Below are 18,075 nucleotides of genomic sequence, written 5' to 3'. Positions count from 1 at the left end.
CGAAGGGAACAGTGTTTCAAAATTGTAGCACTCCCTTTTGAAATATTAACACCTCCGGAATTACCTGTTTCGCGCCGTTTCGGCGCACGTTTTGTTCGTCATGTCGAAATCCAAGGCACCGCGGATCTGCTTTACTATCTTTCGAGATCTTCTGAGGTTCTCAAGTCTTCCATTTTCTTCTCTGGGGATTGGAACAAATCTAAGCAGTTAACCTGAGCATGTTCTGCTATAATATTTCACTTGTAACGTCCATCCTCGTGTTAACACTAAACGTACAGTAATACCTCCACATGCGCAAGAGATTGATGTTTGCGAAAAATTTATTTACAACGAAAAAACATTTTTGTTTCTAATTATTTATTTCTAAAACTTATTCGTGACACTTTTCTGATTAAAGTGAGACCAAACACGATACAATATAATTCGTATTTATTTGATTAATTCACGATTCGATGGAACTTTGATTCCGTAGTTCGGATAGTCGAGGTTCCACTAAATCGTGAATTAAACCAGTGAATAAGATCCAAATCGCATCGTGTTTGGACTCATTTTAATCGGAAGAACGTCACAAATACGTTGCCAAAAGTTTCAAAAAAATTCATCAAATGAAACCAAAAATCTGAAATGAATTTTCCGCAACGATCAGCGATGACACCTTGATACCACATAATGAAAAAATTTCATTTATCACCAACAAAGCCACGGGAGGAAGGATTTCGTATTTTTTCCATCGTATTTCTAGCATCACTAATTTTCATCGAGGAAATTACAAAGTTGGAGAATGTTGTTACTGTGCCGTCGCTATTTGCTCGCGTGTTGTCTTTCGCAGAGGAACTTCATTTTTCCACGAACCGCGTGTCAGTTCTGCAAACTTCATTTTTATCTCCAAAAATATTTGATCCTTGCTCCCCCATCCAAAATAATGTAAATTCCTCGCTTATTCCATCGCACACCGGAATATTAATTGTGAATTAACAACAGTTACAGATTTTTTCTCTTAACACTGGAGATATTGCAAGCCCCTAGGAAATGTGTAATTAAGGATCTTGCATTAATAATATCAATATCATTTTATACAATATTTTTATTCTGCAAACTCAAAACGTTAACGCAAGCTTTCATTTAAATATAACGCATTCCTTGTAAGTACACGTGTCTCGCCCGAGCAACGAAGAGTAAAGGGATCAAATATGTTTGAATGGCGGCGAGGAACGTCTCGTCGTTCGGGAAGTTTAATTAGAAAATAAATTGACCGCGAAATAAATGGACTCGAGGAGCGAGCATGCTCGAGCAGCCGCTATCAATCTTTTAATGCACTCCTCTTTCTTTATTTCTTCGTAACGCACAGTAGAACAAAAAAATTGGGAAAAAGACGGAAATATGGCACTGATAGGAGTCGTGGGAATAAAATCGATACGCCGGCCGTTGGTTTCGTTCCTCTGCTCTTGTTCCTGTAGTTGTTTGCACTGCATTAGGAGCATTCAAGGGCCAGCTTCCGCCCTGTTCCTGTAAGTAGAAACGCCATTAAAGATACTTCGAAGGGGATAGCCGGCATCAAGATATGGCGTGACGTGAAATACCGGGAACGAGAAGGAAAAAGACGACTGTCGGGGCCCGTCGGAAAAATCGTATTAACGACGAAGACGGATCGCATCTCGGCCACGCCGCGAAAAATCAACGAATCCCAGAAATTTATGGACTGCGAATGCACGGAATCGCGAGCGGTTTATTGGTCGCGGAGGAACCGTCTAGTCCGCTTGGAATTTTGCAATCACCGTCTGTTTGTTTGTTGCACTCGTCTGTATGTACACGATTGTCTAAACTGCCGGACGCGGTTCAAACGAAAAAAAAAAATGAACGTAGGCTGACCTGACCAGCGAATGAACCCTGCATGTCTGTTGAAATTAAAATTCGCAAATCATTATTTCATTTCCTGAGCGCTATGTCTATAAGGCTGTGTCATTGTTAACACTTTACCTACCGGAATCCTATCAATAGAATTTTTATAGTTGTACTAAGGAAGGCTTAGAAATTCTCTTTTACATTATAACATGAAACGAAATTCTTAGATGACAAATTCTTAAATGAAAAATAAATGACAAATAATGAGAAAAATGAACAATGTGGACTGGCCTTTGATAAGGTACACGATTAAATTATATGTTTGCAACTGAGATGGACGATTCTGGCGTTGTTAATGTGTCGATGTTAGTCCCCAAAGTGTTAAACGATGAATGGGCCAACTGACCAATGAACTCATCAATTTCTAATGAACGGACAGAGGTACCCCAATGAATGCTAATTACACAATTAAATTTATCATAGGACCGTTGAACCAGTTTCAAATACACATTGCTGATCTCACGATAACAAGACTGTTTCACCATATACATGACACTACGACATTCTGATTATAATGCCGACAATACCCTCGTTACTAAATGATAATCTTAACTCGTTGAATGCTCCGAACGCAACCGATGACCGGCACTGTTGTATTGTTCCTAAATAAATGCCACTGAATATCAATCGATTGATACCGAAATAAACTTGATTGTAATGCGAAGTTGAATACTTCATTATAAAGAGACCCGCAATAATTATTACTAACGTTGATCGTTTCTCTGAATGAAGTAGATGAAACTTGTGCGAAACGCACATAATGCAGCATTTGAACTGCCTGTGTTTATGTTGCAAAACGTATTTCTATAATATCTGATACGATACACGAAGTGGAAATTGATTATTGTCCCGCAACTTTTTACGCAACGATTTCGGAGCAATACGCTTCGGACGATGAAACGATCTTTGTTTCAAAAGCTCGGCCTAATGATCGCACGGTTTTTGAACAGGTGCTCTCGTAACCCAACGAAGATGTTCCAGAAATTCGCTGACACCTTGTTGCATCAATCTCGTTGACCAATTTATGTGCTCGGCGTATTACTTCCAGCTAGCGTACGGAGTATCACGATTTCCCCGTTTACGACTGCTGTAATCGTGACCCGAAAACATTAACAGCGTGTCGATTGTTAGACGGTCCACAAATAACGCCCTTGGTTCCCGTACGTTGCACCGTATCGTGTGTACGTGATTGTTGCGTTCCGGGTTATTACGACCCACAGAAGAGAAGAGTGGGAAAGAAAAAGGAACGAGCTTATTCCGAGAGCGAATTTTCTATCTGCCGACGCAGTCGTCGTCGGCTCGATTATGGCCTTTTTTGGGCAGCGGCACGCATCGCGATACGTTAAACTGATTCATGATGGTACTTGGGGCGTGTCAGCCACGAATCTCTCACCGGGTATTCGACTCAGCATCTGACAACGCGTACTGAACTATACTCAACTAATATTGCTCAGCGATCTACCTAGCAGCAAAGTTTCAAAGAAATCGGTGACTGACACTTCGGGACGGTTCTATGCGCCATAACAAAAGATAAGGTACAGCTATGCTTCGATGTATGTGAAAACTTCCGAACCGAAAAGTCACTTCTATCGTGTATAGACAGATCCCTTGATCCCTTGTCGATAGCATCGAACGTAGACAAGAACTACTACTATACACTCCATTGATAAAACTTGTTTATTTGTAATGGTTTATTTAGGAAATTTTTATCAAGATATTAGTGACATTTTACTTATCAAAATGGCTTGGTGTCGTGTTTGGACACGATACAATTTGGATCATTTTTACTGGTTTAATTCACGCTTTTCAGTTCACGGAGAACCTCGATTATCCGAACCGATGACATCTGAATACTATGGTCCTACTAAACCTAGTATCAAACAAGCAAATATGTGATGTTTGGGCTAATGTTAGTCAGAAAAATGTCACAAACATCTCGACAAACGTCACATAAAAGAAATAATGAAAAATAAGAAATGTTTGTCATCGAATTAGTATTGTCTCGCCGGTATATCTAATCTTCCATCATGCTACACTTCTTAGCGCTCAAATTTCTGAACTTCCCCAGGAGCACAGTCCACGGTAGCGAGGATAAATGTTTCACAAATGTGTACATCTCTGATACATGCGACGAGGCATTACCGTAGTACTGGAAGTCTCCTGAGGATTTGAGGGAAGCATGTTTTCGCGTTTCGAATGAGCATGGAGAATGTCCTGAAAATGCACTTCCTTGAAAGCTGTGATCTCTGAGGTAATATCAATTGACTTTTTCCTTTGTGACAATCTTCTCCACGGTTTTCTTCAGGAGTTATTAACGAAAAATGCAGTCCAATCAGAGCGCAGCTACAGATTCCGGCTTCGTCACAGGTCCCGCATAACGTGGCGTTGGTATTGGCGGTGTCGGAGTCCGTCCGCTATAGCCGCGTTCTGATCGGTCCATGTTTCTCGTTAATAACTCGTGAACAAAACCGCGGAGAAGATTTTCGCAAAGGAAAAAGTTACTTGAAATAACCCCAGGAATCACCGCTTTCAAAGAAATACAACATTTCCGGAGTACCCTGTAGAACATCTTGCCGTTAATCTTACGAGTCGTTCTGGCGGCTACACAGCGATCGAGGATCTTAACATATAACAATAGCCGTTAGGAACAGATGACGAGGGGCAGCTCGCAGAAGAAGGGATATTTCCACTCGCAATGTACGTCGTCGAGCGTGCCTTCCTTCAGGAAAGCTCCGCAGTCATGATCTCCATTCGCATCATCCGGCTGTCCGCCCCATTTGTCACTCCACTCGGTGAAGCCTGTCTTTGCGAGCGTGTCGCCAAGAATGGTCACCCAATTGCCCTCCTCGTACATGTCGTGCATACCGATATGAGCCACGTCTGGGTGCGTTGCATCCTTCACCAGGCCCGATCGATTAAATATTTCCATTAACACCTGCAGCAGAGGAAACGAAAAAAAAAGAAGAGATAGGCGGTAGAACGTAGTCAAGGCAGACAGGGTGTCGACTGAGTGACACTATCTGACGCTTTTAATCGAGCCACCATTAATCGCTCTTTCAACGGCCGTCTATTCGCGAACGCTAATGGCGTCTGCGATGGCTCAAAGAGCGAAATATAAATCGCTGACACAGTTAATTCGGGCCGGACCGAGCCCAGCCCGTAAAATGGAACGCTCCAACCCCGACCCCGAAAATTAATCAAACCGATTCGCGATTTTCGGTAATCCACCGGCTAAGACACCCTTTCAGCCGGATATGCACGATTCCGGATTGATTCTTTCTGAGACAACGAAAGAATACGCTAAATTGCGAAGGAACCATTTGTGAACACCGTGCCGCGTCGAGACTTGTTCGCATAAACGGACGATTCTGAAATTACTTCTTGCTTCAACGCTCCTAGGACATGGATTGGGTCCACGAGATCCATGGATTAAAGTACTGTGGTAATTCTCTTTCAATTATATTGGAATTCCTCAATGAATTCTTATTTTTCTACGAGTAGTTTTATGCACTACAGCAACAATAGCATTATGTAAGAAAAACTTTAACTTTTTCCTCTGAATTTCTACGAAAAAATGGATACTTTAGACCCGCGCACTGAGGCGTTGAAAGAGCCATTTCGTTTCGTTAATTTTCTAGCGGCGATCCAAATGAGATCTGCGTATCTGGCAATGTTTAAGAACAGAAGAGTGGATATTTTAATTCGCTTTTTTCTGATTTCGCACCGGGGAAAGATAAAGTATCAGTCTCTTCCGGTACAGTTGAAGAGAATGAAATTGTGAGGATGTGAAGAATCGCCGATCTTATGCACAATAAAACTTGTCTACGTTAATTGTGAGAAACTGGAGCCGATTAAAATGGTCATTCTTTCTTTAATAATTCTTATAACATTACAAAGAACAAACCTGTATTATTCATAAATTCTTTTTATCCTCGTACTGTTTTAAATTTCATGCATTTGTGTTTGTCATAAATCATAAAATCCGCAATCTTATTTGACTTGTTTTATCGTGTAACTATTGATCCTGTGTTGTATGTTTCTTTCTTATACAACTTTTATAATATTCCCCGCTATTATTTGATACGATGATGATACTCCAAGTGAACAAGTTTGGTGGGACAACGTGTAGGTATAGGGCAAGGTGCCCAAATTTCGCCTCCCAATAACTTTTGGCACTTACTCAAAACTAAATTAATTTTTTGGTTTGAAAGAAAGCGTATAATTACCTTTGTGGCTTAGAAGTGAACTTTATTAATCAAGGCTGAATAAAAGCACGTTTGAATAAGCGAAAAAATTTCTATATGTAAAATGATGCATTTCTCAGCTACTAAAAAGGTATTCCCAACTTTGCCCTTTTAATTTTAGTAGAAAGAAGGTTGAATAAATTTTATATCCTTCTACTAATTTATGTTTCACTAATAGCTTCAATATTCTATTTTAGTAATAACCAATACTAATTCATGCGACCTTTGATTCCTCTGGGTCTGGCCTATTTTCAACGACTAGACTGCAGATTTTATGCATTTATGACTTATTATTATTAAAAATGACCCATAAATGTGCCTTATTCCAGCCCCTACCCAATAACGACTCCCCCTGGTAACAAATTGCTTAAAAATGCGAAATATCTGCTAACAAACAATTACATATTTCAAGCCACAAATTCGGTTCGCGTTTTTGGCAAAATTCTAGTTCCGCGAATCGCAGAGGGCAAAATTTTAGAGAACAAGCTTCATGGCCTCAAACGAAATGTTCAAAAGGTAGTACGTTAATAATAACAATGCATAGGATGGCTGGCAACATGCTCGAAATAGCTGACGACTTCGATTGTCCTCTAGCTAGAAAAGCCACGAACTTGATCCGCGTTTTTGGCAAAATTCGAGTTTCACGAATCGCGGCGCGCGGTATGTCGGGAAACAAACGATCGGAACTTACGCTTGCTTCGGCTTTGGAATTTATGACAGCCAGATGACCGCCCTCTTCGTTGCAGATTTTCCTCGCTGCGTTCCACGAGACCGACCTGGTGTGGAATTTGTGCATACCGATTCCAGGCGTGAGCAGGTAATCGTCTCTCATCGACAACCCGGGCGCGCCGAGGTCGCACGAGCAACTCATACCTTCCATGAGCACGTTAAATTTATAGTCGTGGTGATGAACGTCGTCCTGGCCTGGATAACTATTTTCGGTGCTCTCGGAATCATCGTAGTCCAACGGCCCGGCAAAAATCATCGGCAAACAGATAAGGACGATGCAATTAGCCAAAAAATTAAACGAGCACATTCTGGCTCCTCGTTCCGCTCGGTTTTCCTGAATAGAAACTTCGTTCACCGGTCCGGCCGTCCGCTTTTGTCTCGCTGTTTAGCTTGTCAGTCCCTTTGTCTTCGCTAAAGCCTTATTTAAACGGAACGCGTACTTAACTGCGATCGAGAGAGGATTGAGACACACCAAGTGGAACGTTAATGTAACGACCGCTTTTATTCAAGCTCGCCGCGACAAATATAGCAGCATCATGCTTCTGATAGTTCCCTACCCATCGAGTCGGCTTATTGAAGATATTCGTCAAATGTTGATGCGCGAAATGTTTTGATTTAAACGACACACGACCACATAGCTAATAGTTTTTCATTAAACTATGCAGCTAAGCTACGCAAACTACGCAGCTAATATTGTTTACGTGCTATTGACGAAACAGTGGGGAATTACGGGACAGCTCAGCAAATGTCCAGCAGAAATTCCGGAGCACGTGATCCCATTGCTTAATAACATTGTGCAATATTAGCCGCGATAATGAACCGCATGAAAAACGCATGAAGTTCAAGATCGGTATTTGTGGAGGATTTTGCATTGACAAGGATGGAAGATTTTAGTGACGCTTAGCACCCCTTTGAGCGGAGATCCATTAGTGTTTGTCTGTCCCCGGGAACGTTAGTTTCACCGATGTTAGTCGCAAGAACGGTATTCGGTGAAGTTTCACCTACCCTCTTCTTCGCACCTTCGCCAAGCCGCTTTTGTCCAGGACCCGCAGACACGTGATCCATAAAGGTAGCGGAGCGAAGGAAACTATTCGGCGAATTACTGGTACTTGAAGTCATAGCCAGATTTTACGGAACGCCATGAATACAACGGCAACCACGACCCCCATATCGTGCGTAGCAGAAAGCTCTCGCGAGCGCTTACGAAGTTAATACCGCATGTGCCGTTCCGAACATTAAAAACTCATTTCTGTGCTCATTCTATTTTCACAACAACTGGTCGACTGGCGCGGAGGGGGCCGCGAACTTAAAATATAAAACACGGAGAGCGTTCTATCTCTCCGACGTATGGATACATTTTTAAAAGCGCGTGTCTAGCGCGGCAACAGGAGAGCACGTTCTCCAAATACACCGGGCGAATGTTTATGCGAATTCAAAGTTTCATGAATCGACTTTCGAAAATTGGGCTTCCATGGAAACCTGTTACCTCGATTAACACGCTGACATTGAAATCCAAGGTCGCATTAGGTGGAAAATAAAACCGACGAGCACGTCTCTTTGGGTCGAAGTGACCGCAAGCGAAAATTGAACCCTGCGATGGTAGCTTGGGATCTCTCATGACGTTGGGATCTCTCGTGGCGAACCGTCAATTCCTTAAACGATTCGCGAAAATCAAGAAAGTGGTCCAAAAAGTCGATATTAGTGGTAAATAATAGCTTTTTATTTCAGGAAAGTGAAAAATGACGAACAAGATACATAAATGTCATTTTTTGCATTTTTTATAACATTTTTAGATATTAACAATTAATACCTTCTTATAACTTCGCTACACACAATAGAACAATCAAATTTTTAAAAAATTAAAATTAAAATATGGCACTGATAGGAGTCGTCGGAATAAAATCGATACAGCGGCGGTTGAACTCACGTTCTTATAAGTCCGTCGATTTCCTGTAAGTAGAAACACCATTTAAAGATACTTCGAAGGGGATAGTGGGCATCGATGACCGCCACTGTTGTATTGTTTATAAATAAATGCCACTGAATATCAATCTATTGATACCGAAATTAGCTACATTGTAATCCGAAGTTGAATACCTCATTATAAAGAGACTAGCAATAATTATTACTAACGCTGATCGTTTCTCTGAATGAAGTAGCTGAAACTTGTGCGAAACGCACATAATTCGCGCAGCATTTGAACTGAGTGTGTTTATGTTGCAAAACGTATTTCTATAATATCTGATACGATACACGAAGTGGAAATAGATTATTGTCCCGCAACTTTTTACGCAACGATTTCGGGGCAATACGCTTCGGACGATCAGAGAGCAGCTACAGATTCCGGCTTGGCCACAGGTCCCGCATAGCGTGGCGATGGTATTGGCGGTGTCAGAGTCCGTCCGCAGTAGCCGCGTTCTGATCGGTCCATGTTTCTCGTTAATAACTCGTGAACAAAGCCGCGGAGAAGATTTTCGCAAAGGAAAAAGTTACTTGAAATAACCCCAGGAATCACCGCTTTCAAAGAAATACAACATTTCCGGAGCACCCTGTAGAACATCTTGCCGTTAATCTTACGGATCGTTCTGGCGGCTACACAGCGATCGAGGATCTTAACAGCCGTTAGGCAAAGCTGACGAGGGGCAGCTCGCAGAAGAAGGGAAAGTGCGCGTCGCATTGTACGTCGTCGAGCGTGCCTTCCTTCAGGAAAGCTCCGCAGTTTTGCTGTCCACCCCCATTATCCGGCTGTCCGCCCCATTTGTCACTCCACTCGGTGAAGCCTGTCTTTGCGAGCGTGTCGCCAAGAATGGTCACCCAATCGCCCTCCTTGTAGATGTCGTGCATACCGATATAAGCCACGTCTGGGTACACTGCACCCTTCACTAGGCCCGCTCGATTAAATATTCCCATTAACACCTGCAGCAGAGGAAACGAAAAAAAAGAAGAGATAGGCGGTAGAACGTAGTCAAGGCAGACAGAGTGTCGACTGAGTGACACTATCTGACGCTTTTAATCGAGCCACCATTAATCGCTCTTTCAACAGCCTTCGTTTCGCGAACGCTAATGGCGTCTGCGATGGCTCAAAGAGCGAAATATAAATCGCTGACACAGTTAATTCAGGCTGGACCGAGCCCAGCCCGTAAAATGGAACGCTCCAGCCCCGACCCCGAAAATTAATCAAACCGCTTCGCGATTTTCGGTAATCCACCGGCTAAGACACCCTTTCAGCCGGATATGCTCGATTCCGGATTGATTCTTTCTGAGACAACGAAAGAATACGCTAAATTGCGAAGGAACCATTTGTGAACACCGTGCCGCGTCGAGACTTGTTCGCATAAACGGACGTTTCTGAAATTACTTCTTGCTTCAACGCTCCTAGGACATGGATTGGGTCCACGAGATCCATGGATTAAAGTACTGTGGTAATTCTCTTTCAATTATATTGGAATTCCTCAATGAATTCTTATTTTTCTACGAGTAGTTTTATGCACTACAGCAACAATAGCATTATGTAAGAAAAACTTTAACTTTTTGCTCTGAATTTCTACGAAAAAACGGATACTTTAAACCCATGCACTGAGGCGTTGAAAGAGCCATTTCGTTTCCTTAATTTTCTAGCGGCGATCCAAATGAGATCTGCGTATCTGGCAATGTTTAAAAACAGAAGAGTGGATATTTTAATTCGCTTTTTTCTGATTTAGTACCGGGGAAAGATAAAAGTATCAGTCTCTTCCGGTACAGTTGAAGAGAAAGAAATTGTGAGGATGTGAAGTATCGCCGATCTTATGCACATTAAAACTTGTCTACGTCAATTGTGAGAAACTGGAGTCGATTAAAATGGTCATTCTTTCTTTAATAATTGTTATAACATTACAAAGAACAAACCTGCATTATGCATAAATTCTTTTTATCCTCGTACTGTTTTGAATTTCATGCATTTATGTTTGTCATAAGTCATAAAATCCGCAATCTTATTTGACTTGTTTTGTCGTGCAACTATTGATCCTGTGTTGTATGTTTCTTTATTATACAACTTTTATAATATTCCCCGCTATTATTTGATACGATGATGATACTCCAAGTGAACAAGTTTGGTGGGACACCCTGTAGGTATAGGGCAAGGTGCCCAAATTTCGCCTCCCAATAACTTTTGGCACTTATTCAAAACTAAATTAATTTTTTGGACTGAAAGAAAGCGTATAATTACCTTGGTGGCTTAGAAGTGAAGCTTTATTAATCAAGGCTGAATAAACGAAAAAATGCCTATATAAAAGGATGCACTTCTCAGCTACTAAAAAGGTATTTCCAACTTTGTCCTTTTAATTTTAGTAGAAAGAAGGTTGAACAAATTTTATATCCTTCTACTAATTTATATTTCACTAATAGCTTCAATATTCTATTTTACTAATAACCAATACTAATTCATGCGACCTTTGATACCTCTGAGTCTGGCGTATTTTCAACGACTAGACTGCAGATTTTATGCATTTATGACTTATTATTATTAAATATGACCCTTAAATATACCTTATTTCAGCCCCTACCCAATAATCTGCTAACAAACAATTGCATATTTCAAGCCACAAATTCGGTTCGCGTTTTTGGCAAAATTCTAGTTCCGCGAATCGCAGAGGGCAAAATTTTAGAGACCAAGCTTCATGGCCTCAAACGAAATGTTCAAAAGGTAGTACGTTAATAATAACAATGCATAGGATGGCTGGCAACGTGCTCGAAATAGCTGACTACTTCGATTGTCCTCTAGCTAGAAAAGCCACGAATTTGATCCGCGTTTTTGGCAAAATTGGAGTTCCACGAATCGCGGCGCGCGGTATGTCGGGAAACAAACGATCGGAACTTACGCTTGCTTCGGCTTTGGAATTTATGACAGCCAGATGACCGCCCTCTTCGTTGCAGATTTTCCTCGCTGCGTTCCACGAGACCGACCTGGTGTGGAATTTGTGCATACCGATTCCGGGCGTGAACAGGTAATCGTCTCTCATCGGCGACCTGCGCGCGCCGAGGTCGCACGAGCAAATCATACCTTGCACTAGCACGTTACGATTATGGTCGTGGTGATGAACGTCGTCCTGGCTTGGGCATGGTCCACGGCAAGCTTCGGAACAATTGCAGGGCAGAACGGTCTGGTTCCTGGCGCAAGGATAACGACTTTCGGTGCTCGCGGAATCATCGTTGCTAGGAACTGTCGTGATCGATGACAACTGGTCCAACGGCCCGGCAAAAATCATCGGCAAACAGACAAGGACGATGCAATTAGCCAAAGAATTAAACGAGCACATTCTGGCTCCTCGTTCTGCTCGGTTTTCCTGAATAGAAACTTCGTTCACTGGTCCGGCCGCCCGCTTTTGTCTCGCTGTTTAGCTTGCCAGTCCCTTTGTCTTCGCTAAAGCCTCATTTAAACGGAACGCGTACTTAACTGCGATCGAGAGAGGACTGAGACACCCTTGCTAGCTGCGCTCCGTGGCTGCCCGGCGCTCACCAAACGATAATGCCCGAAAGACCCGCCCAAAACGGTCCCTCTTCCTACCCGGACCATACTAAACGGTTCGTTGCCCGAAGGTCAGGTCTGATGATTGGTTAAAGCCCATGGATCCTTCTAGAAAATCATTCGCTTTGAAGCTGCTTCGTCCCTTGCGTTGACGCGATGGTAAAGGTCAGTTCATGGAAAGAGGAATAATTGAATAGACTTCTTCCTTGAAAATGGAAAACTAAACGTGGGGTCGCTTCAACACTAAACCTACCGAGCACAAAAAGCGACTCACGCGTATCGGTTCGTAAAAAGATTGAATTCTTCTTGAGGCTTCGACATTTTTATTAGAATGAATGCATTAAGAAAATTATTCCAACATTTCCTGTGAAATTATCTTATAAATTAACACTCTACTTACCGGGAGGCTATTAAAACTCTTTGCACTCGGCGCTATTTTAATTCTAAAACTAAATTTTTCTTCTATCTTCGAATATTTTCATCTTATTCATACGAAATTGATCCGATTTACACATATAATATTTAAATGTTTAGTAATCTATTGAATAGAAATTCTGTAATGTAACAAATATTGTAGGAATAAAGCTGGCTGACTGGGTACGCAGATATTTATTGGCAATATAAAATATAATTCACAACCCGTTGACACTGCTATTTGTTTATTTTATTTTTACACACGACTTTTTTACACCAAACACACCTAGGCAATCACAATCACGACTCTAATCCTAAACTTTACTGACTCGACTATGATTATTTCGACAAAACCCGACTATACGACTTTCACTCTTTATTTTTATCGTTACTCTGCCCCCGATGCCCGTCTGCCCTGCTTTTATAGCGTTCCTCTTATTTGTTTACTGCCCGGGGCAACGTCCGCTTGTCCTAGGCGCGATTCGTCCTAGCGTTTTTCGAGCGATCGTCAAAACATCGCACCCCTTGCGCGTCCTCGCCGCTAGCCCTTCATCCATCCTACACACACACACACACACACACACACATCCATCCATCCATCTCACAATATTTTGTGATATTTTTTGTAATTTCTTTGAAATAATGATACAACAATTTTTAGTGGCGTTTTAGAGTCACCACGCAAATCTTTGCTCGAATGCAAAGGGTTAAGTGCAAAACGTATTTTTATATCTGATACGATACACGAAGTGGAAATAGATTATTGTCCCGCAACTTTTTACGCAACGATTTCGGAGCAATACGCTTCGGACGATGAAACGATCTTTGTTTCAAAAGCTCGGCCTAATGATCGCACGGTTTTTGAACAGATGCTCCCGTAACCCAACGAAGATGTTCCAGAAATTCGCTGACACCTTGTTGCATCAATCTTGTTGACCAATTCATGTGCTCGGTGTATTACTTCCAGCTAGTGTACGGAGTATCACGATTTCTCCGTTTACGACTACTGCAATCGTGACCCGAAAACATTAACAGCATGTCGATTGTTAGACGGTCCACAAATAACGCTCTTTTCCTTGGTTCCCGTACGTGGCGCCGTATCGTGTGTACGTGATTGCTGCATTTAGGGTTATTACGCCCCACAGAAGAGAAGAGAGGGAAAGAAAAAAGAACAAGCTTATTCCGCGAGCGAATTTTCTCTCTGATGACGCATTCGTCGTCGGCTCTATTAAAACACGAATCTCTCACTAGCTATTCGACTCTGCATCTAATAATGCATACTGAACTATACTCAACTAATATTGTTCAGCGATCTACCTAGCAGCAACGTTTCAAGGAAATCGGTGACTGACACTTCGGGGCGGTTCTATGCGCCATTAACAAACATTTCTCACGACAACATTCGACGGATATAATAAGAATAAAAAGCTGCATAAGAAAATATACGGTTCCATTTGAAAAATCAAAATTAACCTTCATATCTGCTTGACACGTCCACCTACAGAAGAACTAATAACACCACTATGTTCATCTCTAGAAACTCGCTTGCGAATAATAATGACGTAAATTGTAAATGAAGGTGGTAATATCTGCTGAGACACCCTGTGTACGTGTAACATACCGGTAGACTATAATAGTATTTCTCAAAAGGCTTCATTACATTTGCATTCTAAAATCGGACATTTCATAGACAAACCAGTCCCCAAAGCTTAGCACAGTAGAGCCTCGCTAGTTGCACGAACGGAAAAGTCCAGCGAGTAATGGTGGTTCCTGCAACCGTCGAGGTGACCAATCAGCTGTATGAAATCCACCACTTCTGCCATGCCGAATTTTCGCTTCTGTTACTGTATCGCGTGTCGCGTGTACTCGTATTCCGTAACCAGGCAACCCGGTTTCCACCGCGTGCGGACGAAATGCCACTGACTAGATTAGCGTGGGAGTATCGGGAGTGCGACTACCGAGGTTCTACTGTATTTAAAAGCGGATGAAAACCCGCTGCAAAATGATTTCGCTTTGCGAGCACGTGTCGCGTCTGGTCGCGTGCAGAAAGCCGTGCTGGATCCGCGTCCGAAAAATTCGACGGTAGGCAGAAAAGCCGTGATCCGGTTTTGGCCGTTCGTATATTTAAATGTTCGGTCAATGGACGTTCAGCGTGACCAAGGGTCGAAGACTCTGGGCATTGTGTGCGTTGGGGGTGGTGAATCGTTTCTCGCTTGTCATCCGGCGCGGCGGAGGTGGCAAAGTAAATTACGATACGTCCCGTGTAATTATCGTCTTCACTGGATGAAAGGGGGGAGGGGAGGAGGCTAGCCATTAAGGGGGGGGGGCACCGTTTAAATTGTGTTACTTTCTAACGAGCCATTGGGCGACACGGCAGAACTTGCAATTACCGTAATTGAATCGCGCGTAAAACAGGCTCGTCGCGCGTTCGGATACTATATCGATATAGAAACGGGTATAGTCTCTGTCGCCGGGGCTACCAGGCGAATACCAATATTTTCAGACGGCAGCTGTTGCTCGCCGAGTGTCGCTCATTACCCGAGCCATCGTTCCAGAATTTCCACCCCCTACCCTGGTTGTTTAAGAAACACACCGAAATTCCTCCCCGGGTTGTGTCGCGCGGCCCGGCGCGACGTTTCAAGCCCACGCCGCGATTACCGTTGTTCACGGTCCGCGGGCCACCGAACAGCGATATTTGGACTGCATTAATTGCCGTAGATAGGTCAAGCGACGGCCGAACTTGCAATTACACTAATTGCACCCGATCGATGCCGAGCGACGCGACTCAGGACGCCCACTCTTTCGCGGGTACGAATGGATCCCGTCGACCGGCGAACCGCTATAGTTTTTCAACGAACCCTTCGACCCATTGCTGCTACCCTCGTCAATATGGAATGGACAAATTTCCAACCCTTCGGTAATTGAAGACCTTCCTGCTGGAAACCAAACGTTTGCATCCGACGCGTTTTTTGTTAGGAAAAATTGCACGCGTTGATGAAGCTTCGCGTATTTTTATGCACTGTGGCTCGTGCAGTTGCTCGAACACCCTTCAACACATAAGGATAAAGAGAATGTGTCTATCAAAATTTTTAGCTATTTCTTTTTTTTTTTATAGTAGATACCCAAAGAAATAAATTTGTAGAATAATTCCTCACGGATGCATCCTTGCGATTTCATTAATCGTAAATTCCAAATATTAGAAACCTAGTGTTAAATCAGAATAACGTACATTCAATATTTCGCTTACACGAATGATCAACGGCAAATGAAATCCTTGGTTGCACCGAATTTCATTTAATACGTATGTTAAGAGGTTAACTCTGTAATCATACTTGCTCTTATTAACTTTTCATTTAAACGTCGTACTTCGTAACTCGATTTCCTCCGGCTCTCAAATTCCAATACTGCTTCTTCTCTCGTCTCTAAATTGGAAACGTTGATTAATTATTTAATTAAAGACGAATCGCCTTTAACACAAGCATATTGAAATCGTACAGGCATGTTCTGAAATCGTATTTCACATCATATAATAGTGATCGAGTCTCGCTAAAGTGGTCAATGAACGGCGAGCGAAATTTTTCGCTTATAAAAAAATTACGTTAACTTGTTACGCTGGCGGAAAACTAATAACCTTTACTACGAACACGAGTACGCAGTAATGAAGGTAAGTGTGGAAACTGAGTTTGATGTTCTAAAATAGTTATACGGTGGTCAATATAGCAGTCGATCGTTAGAGGAATATGAGCAATATATTCTTAATGACACTTCTTAAACACTAAACGTCAGAATAATTACTTTATTTTTAGACTTGAATAAATGTTTATACCATAGCCGCTACAGCATAGCTACTATTCGTCTTTCTACGTCGGTTTTTTTAACTTCCTTGTGCCTTGAAAAAACTGTGAAAAATATTACACAAACATCTGACGTCTAAATTAACTATTAGGCATTAAAGGTATTTGATTGTACAACTTTATCAAAAACGATCATCGTCGATCGTTTCGCAACATACAGAAAAGGTAGTGAATGGTTTCAATTACACGCTTTTGTATTATGATTTACCACACTAATAAAATAACATAAAACTACGTTAATATTTTCGGACACTTACGGAGAACACCTTCACTGAGCTATTGGAAAGTACGTCGTTTACAAAATTGCAGGTGAAATCAGAGCCATCCATAAAACATCTACGGCACGGAAACTCCGCGTGAAGAATTGTTTCCTTAATTAATAGAAAAAGCCGCTGTTCGCATAGTTGATTAATGCCCTCTTCTTCGGAACCATAAAAACCAGTCATTTACGTTCACGCTATATTATACAAGCAACGAAGCGTCCCATGTTGCTTAAAAAGCGAAACTCCAATAGCGACAGGCAATGTTTATCTATTGGCATACTAGGCCAACGCGATGGACGTTCTCAGACCTTCACAATTTCTAGTTTTCCACAACAGTCATTTTCACCAATTTTTCATATCCAGCAGAGTCAATAAAGAAGGGCACAGCAAAATACCAAGCATTGAATCTTCAAATATTGCTCAATAGCTATGAATGATCCTTTAATAAGTCCCCAAATTCCAATTTTCAAAATACAAAGCATTAAATTTTCAAAAGTTACTAAATAACTCAGTATGGTTCTTTAACAGTTTCCTAATTTCTAATTCACAGAATACCAAGTACAGTCAAGTCTTGATCTAAGCCCAATCCTTGGATCCGTGCTCTGACATAGATCGTGTAGTGATACTATTTTCTTGTGACCGTTCAGTTATATACAGTTACATTTTAATCAGAAAAGGATACAGCAAAATACATTGAATTTTCAAAAGTTATTGAATAACAATAAATGGACCTATAATATTAGTATAAAAATGATCCTATTTCGTCCCTAGATTACCTTTCTGCGTATACCAAAGATTATTTCGTGTCTGAGAGTTCCCAGAACAGTGTCCAAGTGGACTCAAACAAAAAGTTGATCGCGTATTGCGAAATCTGCTAATTAAAAACTAAAAATTGCCACTGCGGTCGGTATCGGCCAGCGATAACAACATTTCAGTTCCCAGATGTAAAGTGCCGTTTTTTTCAGAGCGATTAATAGGAACTGACTGGTTGCTGGTGGCAATTTAAAACACGCAAAAATAAAATTCATTGTGCCGGTGGCGGTATTCGCAGTCGCGCTCCGCAAAAATGAACAACGCGGCGTGTGTATTCAAATAACATGCAACTGCTCGTTATATCTTGGTCGGGGTAAAACATTGAATTGTTTCGCCAAGTGGAACGTTAA

The 18,075-nt window shown here is 41.8% G+C and overlaps 2 protein-coding genes across 3 annotated transcripts in view; one reads left to right on the top strand and one right to left on the bottom strand.

The window, feature by feature from the left end:
* Positions 1-18,075, top strand: part of Fstl5 (follistatin-like 5) — a 140,245-nt gene that overhangs the window by 76,961 nt on the left and 45,209 nt on the right. The window lies entirely within an intron of this gene.
* Positions 3,568-12,242, bottom strand: LOC143353852 (uncharacterized). The gene is made up of 11 exons (XM_076787456.1): positions 11,735-12,242; positions 9,501-9,791; positions 9,369-9,424; positions 9,188-9,293; positions 9,009-9,077; positions 8,803-8,927; positions 8,686-8,700; positions 7,881-7,983; positions 7,348-7,513; positions 6,838-7,262; positions 3,568-4,837 (listed from the first exon to the last, which is right to left on the bottom strand). Exons 1-11 carry the CDS (start codon positions 12,170-12,172, stop codon positions 4,544-4,546), a joined length of 2,088 nt encoding a protein of 695 aa, XP_076643571.1. The 5' UTR covers positions 12,173-12,242; the 3' UTR covers positions 3,568-4,543.

The sequence above is a fragment of the Halictus rubicundus genome, chromosome 4 (genome assembly GCF_050948215.1).
Source record: "Halictus rubicundus isolate RS-2024b chromosome 4, iyHalRubi1_principal, whole genome shotgun sequence".
NCBI lineage: Eukaryota > Metazoa > Arthropoda > Insecta > Hymenoptera > Halictidae > Halictus > Halictus rubicundus.
The sequence above is the reverse complement of the archived record's forward strand: the minus strand, read 5'-3'. Positions and strand labels throughout refer to the sequence as shown.

Excerpts from the sequence above, each read along its gene's own strand:
- LOC143353852 (XM_076787456.1), bottom strand. The coding sequence starts at position 12,172 with ATGTGCTCGTTTAATTCTTTGGCTAATTGCATCGTCCTTGTCTGTTTG. Across the intron at positions 9,078-9,187 it reads GCTCTCTGATCGTCCGAAGC|TTCAAATGCTGCGCGAATTA; the intron begins GTATTGCCCCGA and ends AAACACACTCAG. Across the intron at positions 4,838-6,837 it reads ATTCCAAAGCCGAAGCAAGC|GTGTTAATGGAAATATTTAA; the intron begins GTAAGTTCCGAT and ends CCTCTGCTGCAG.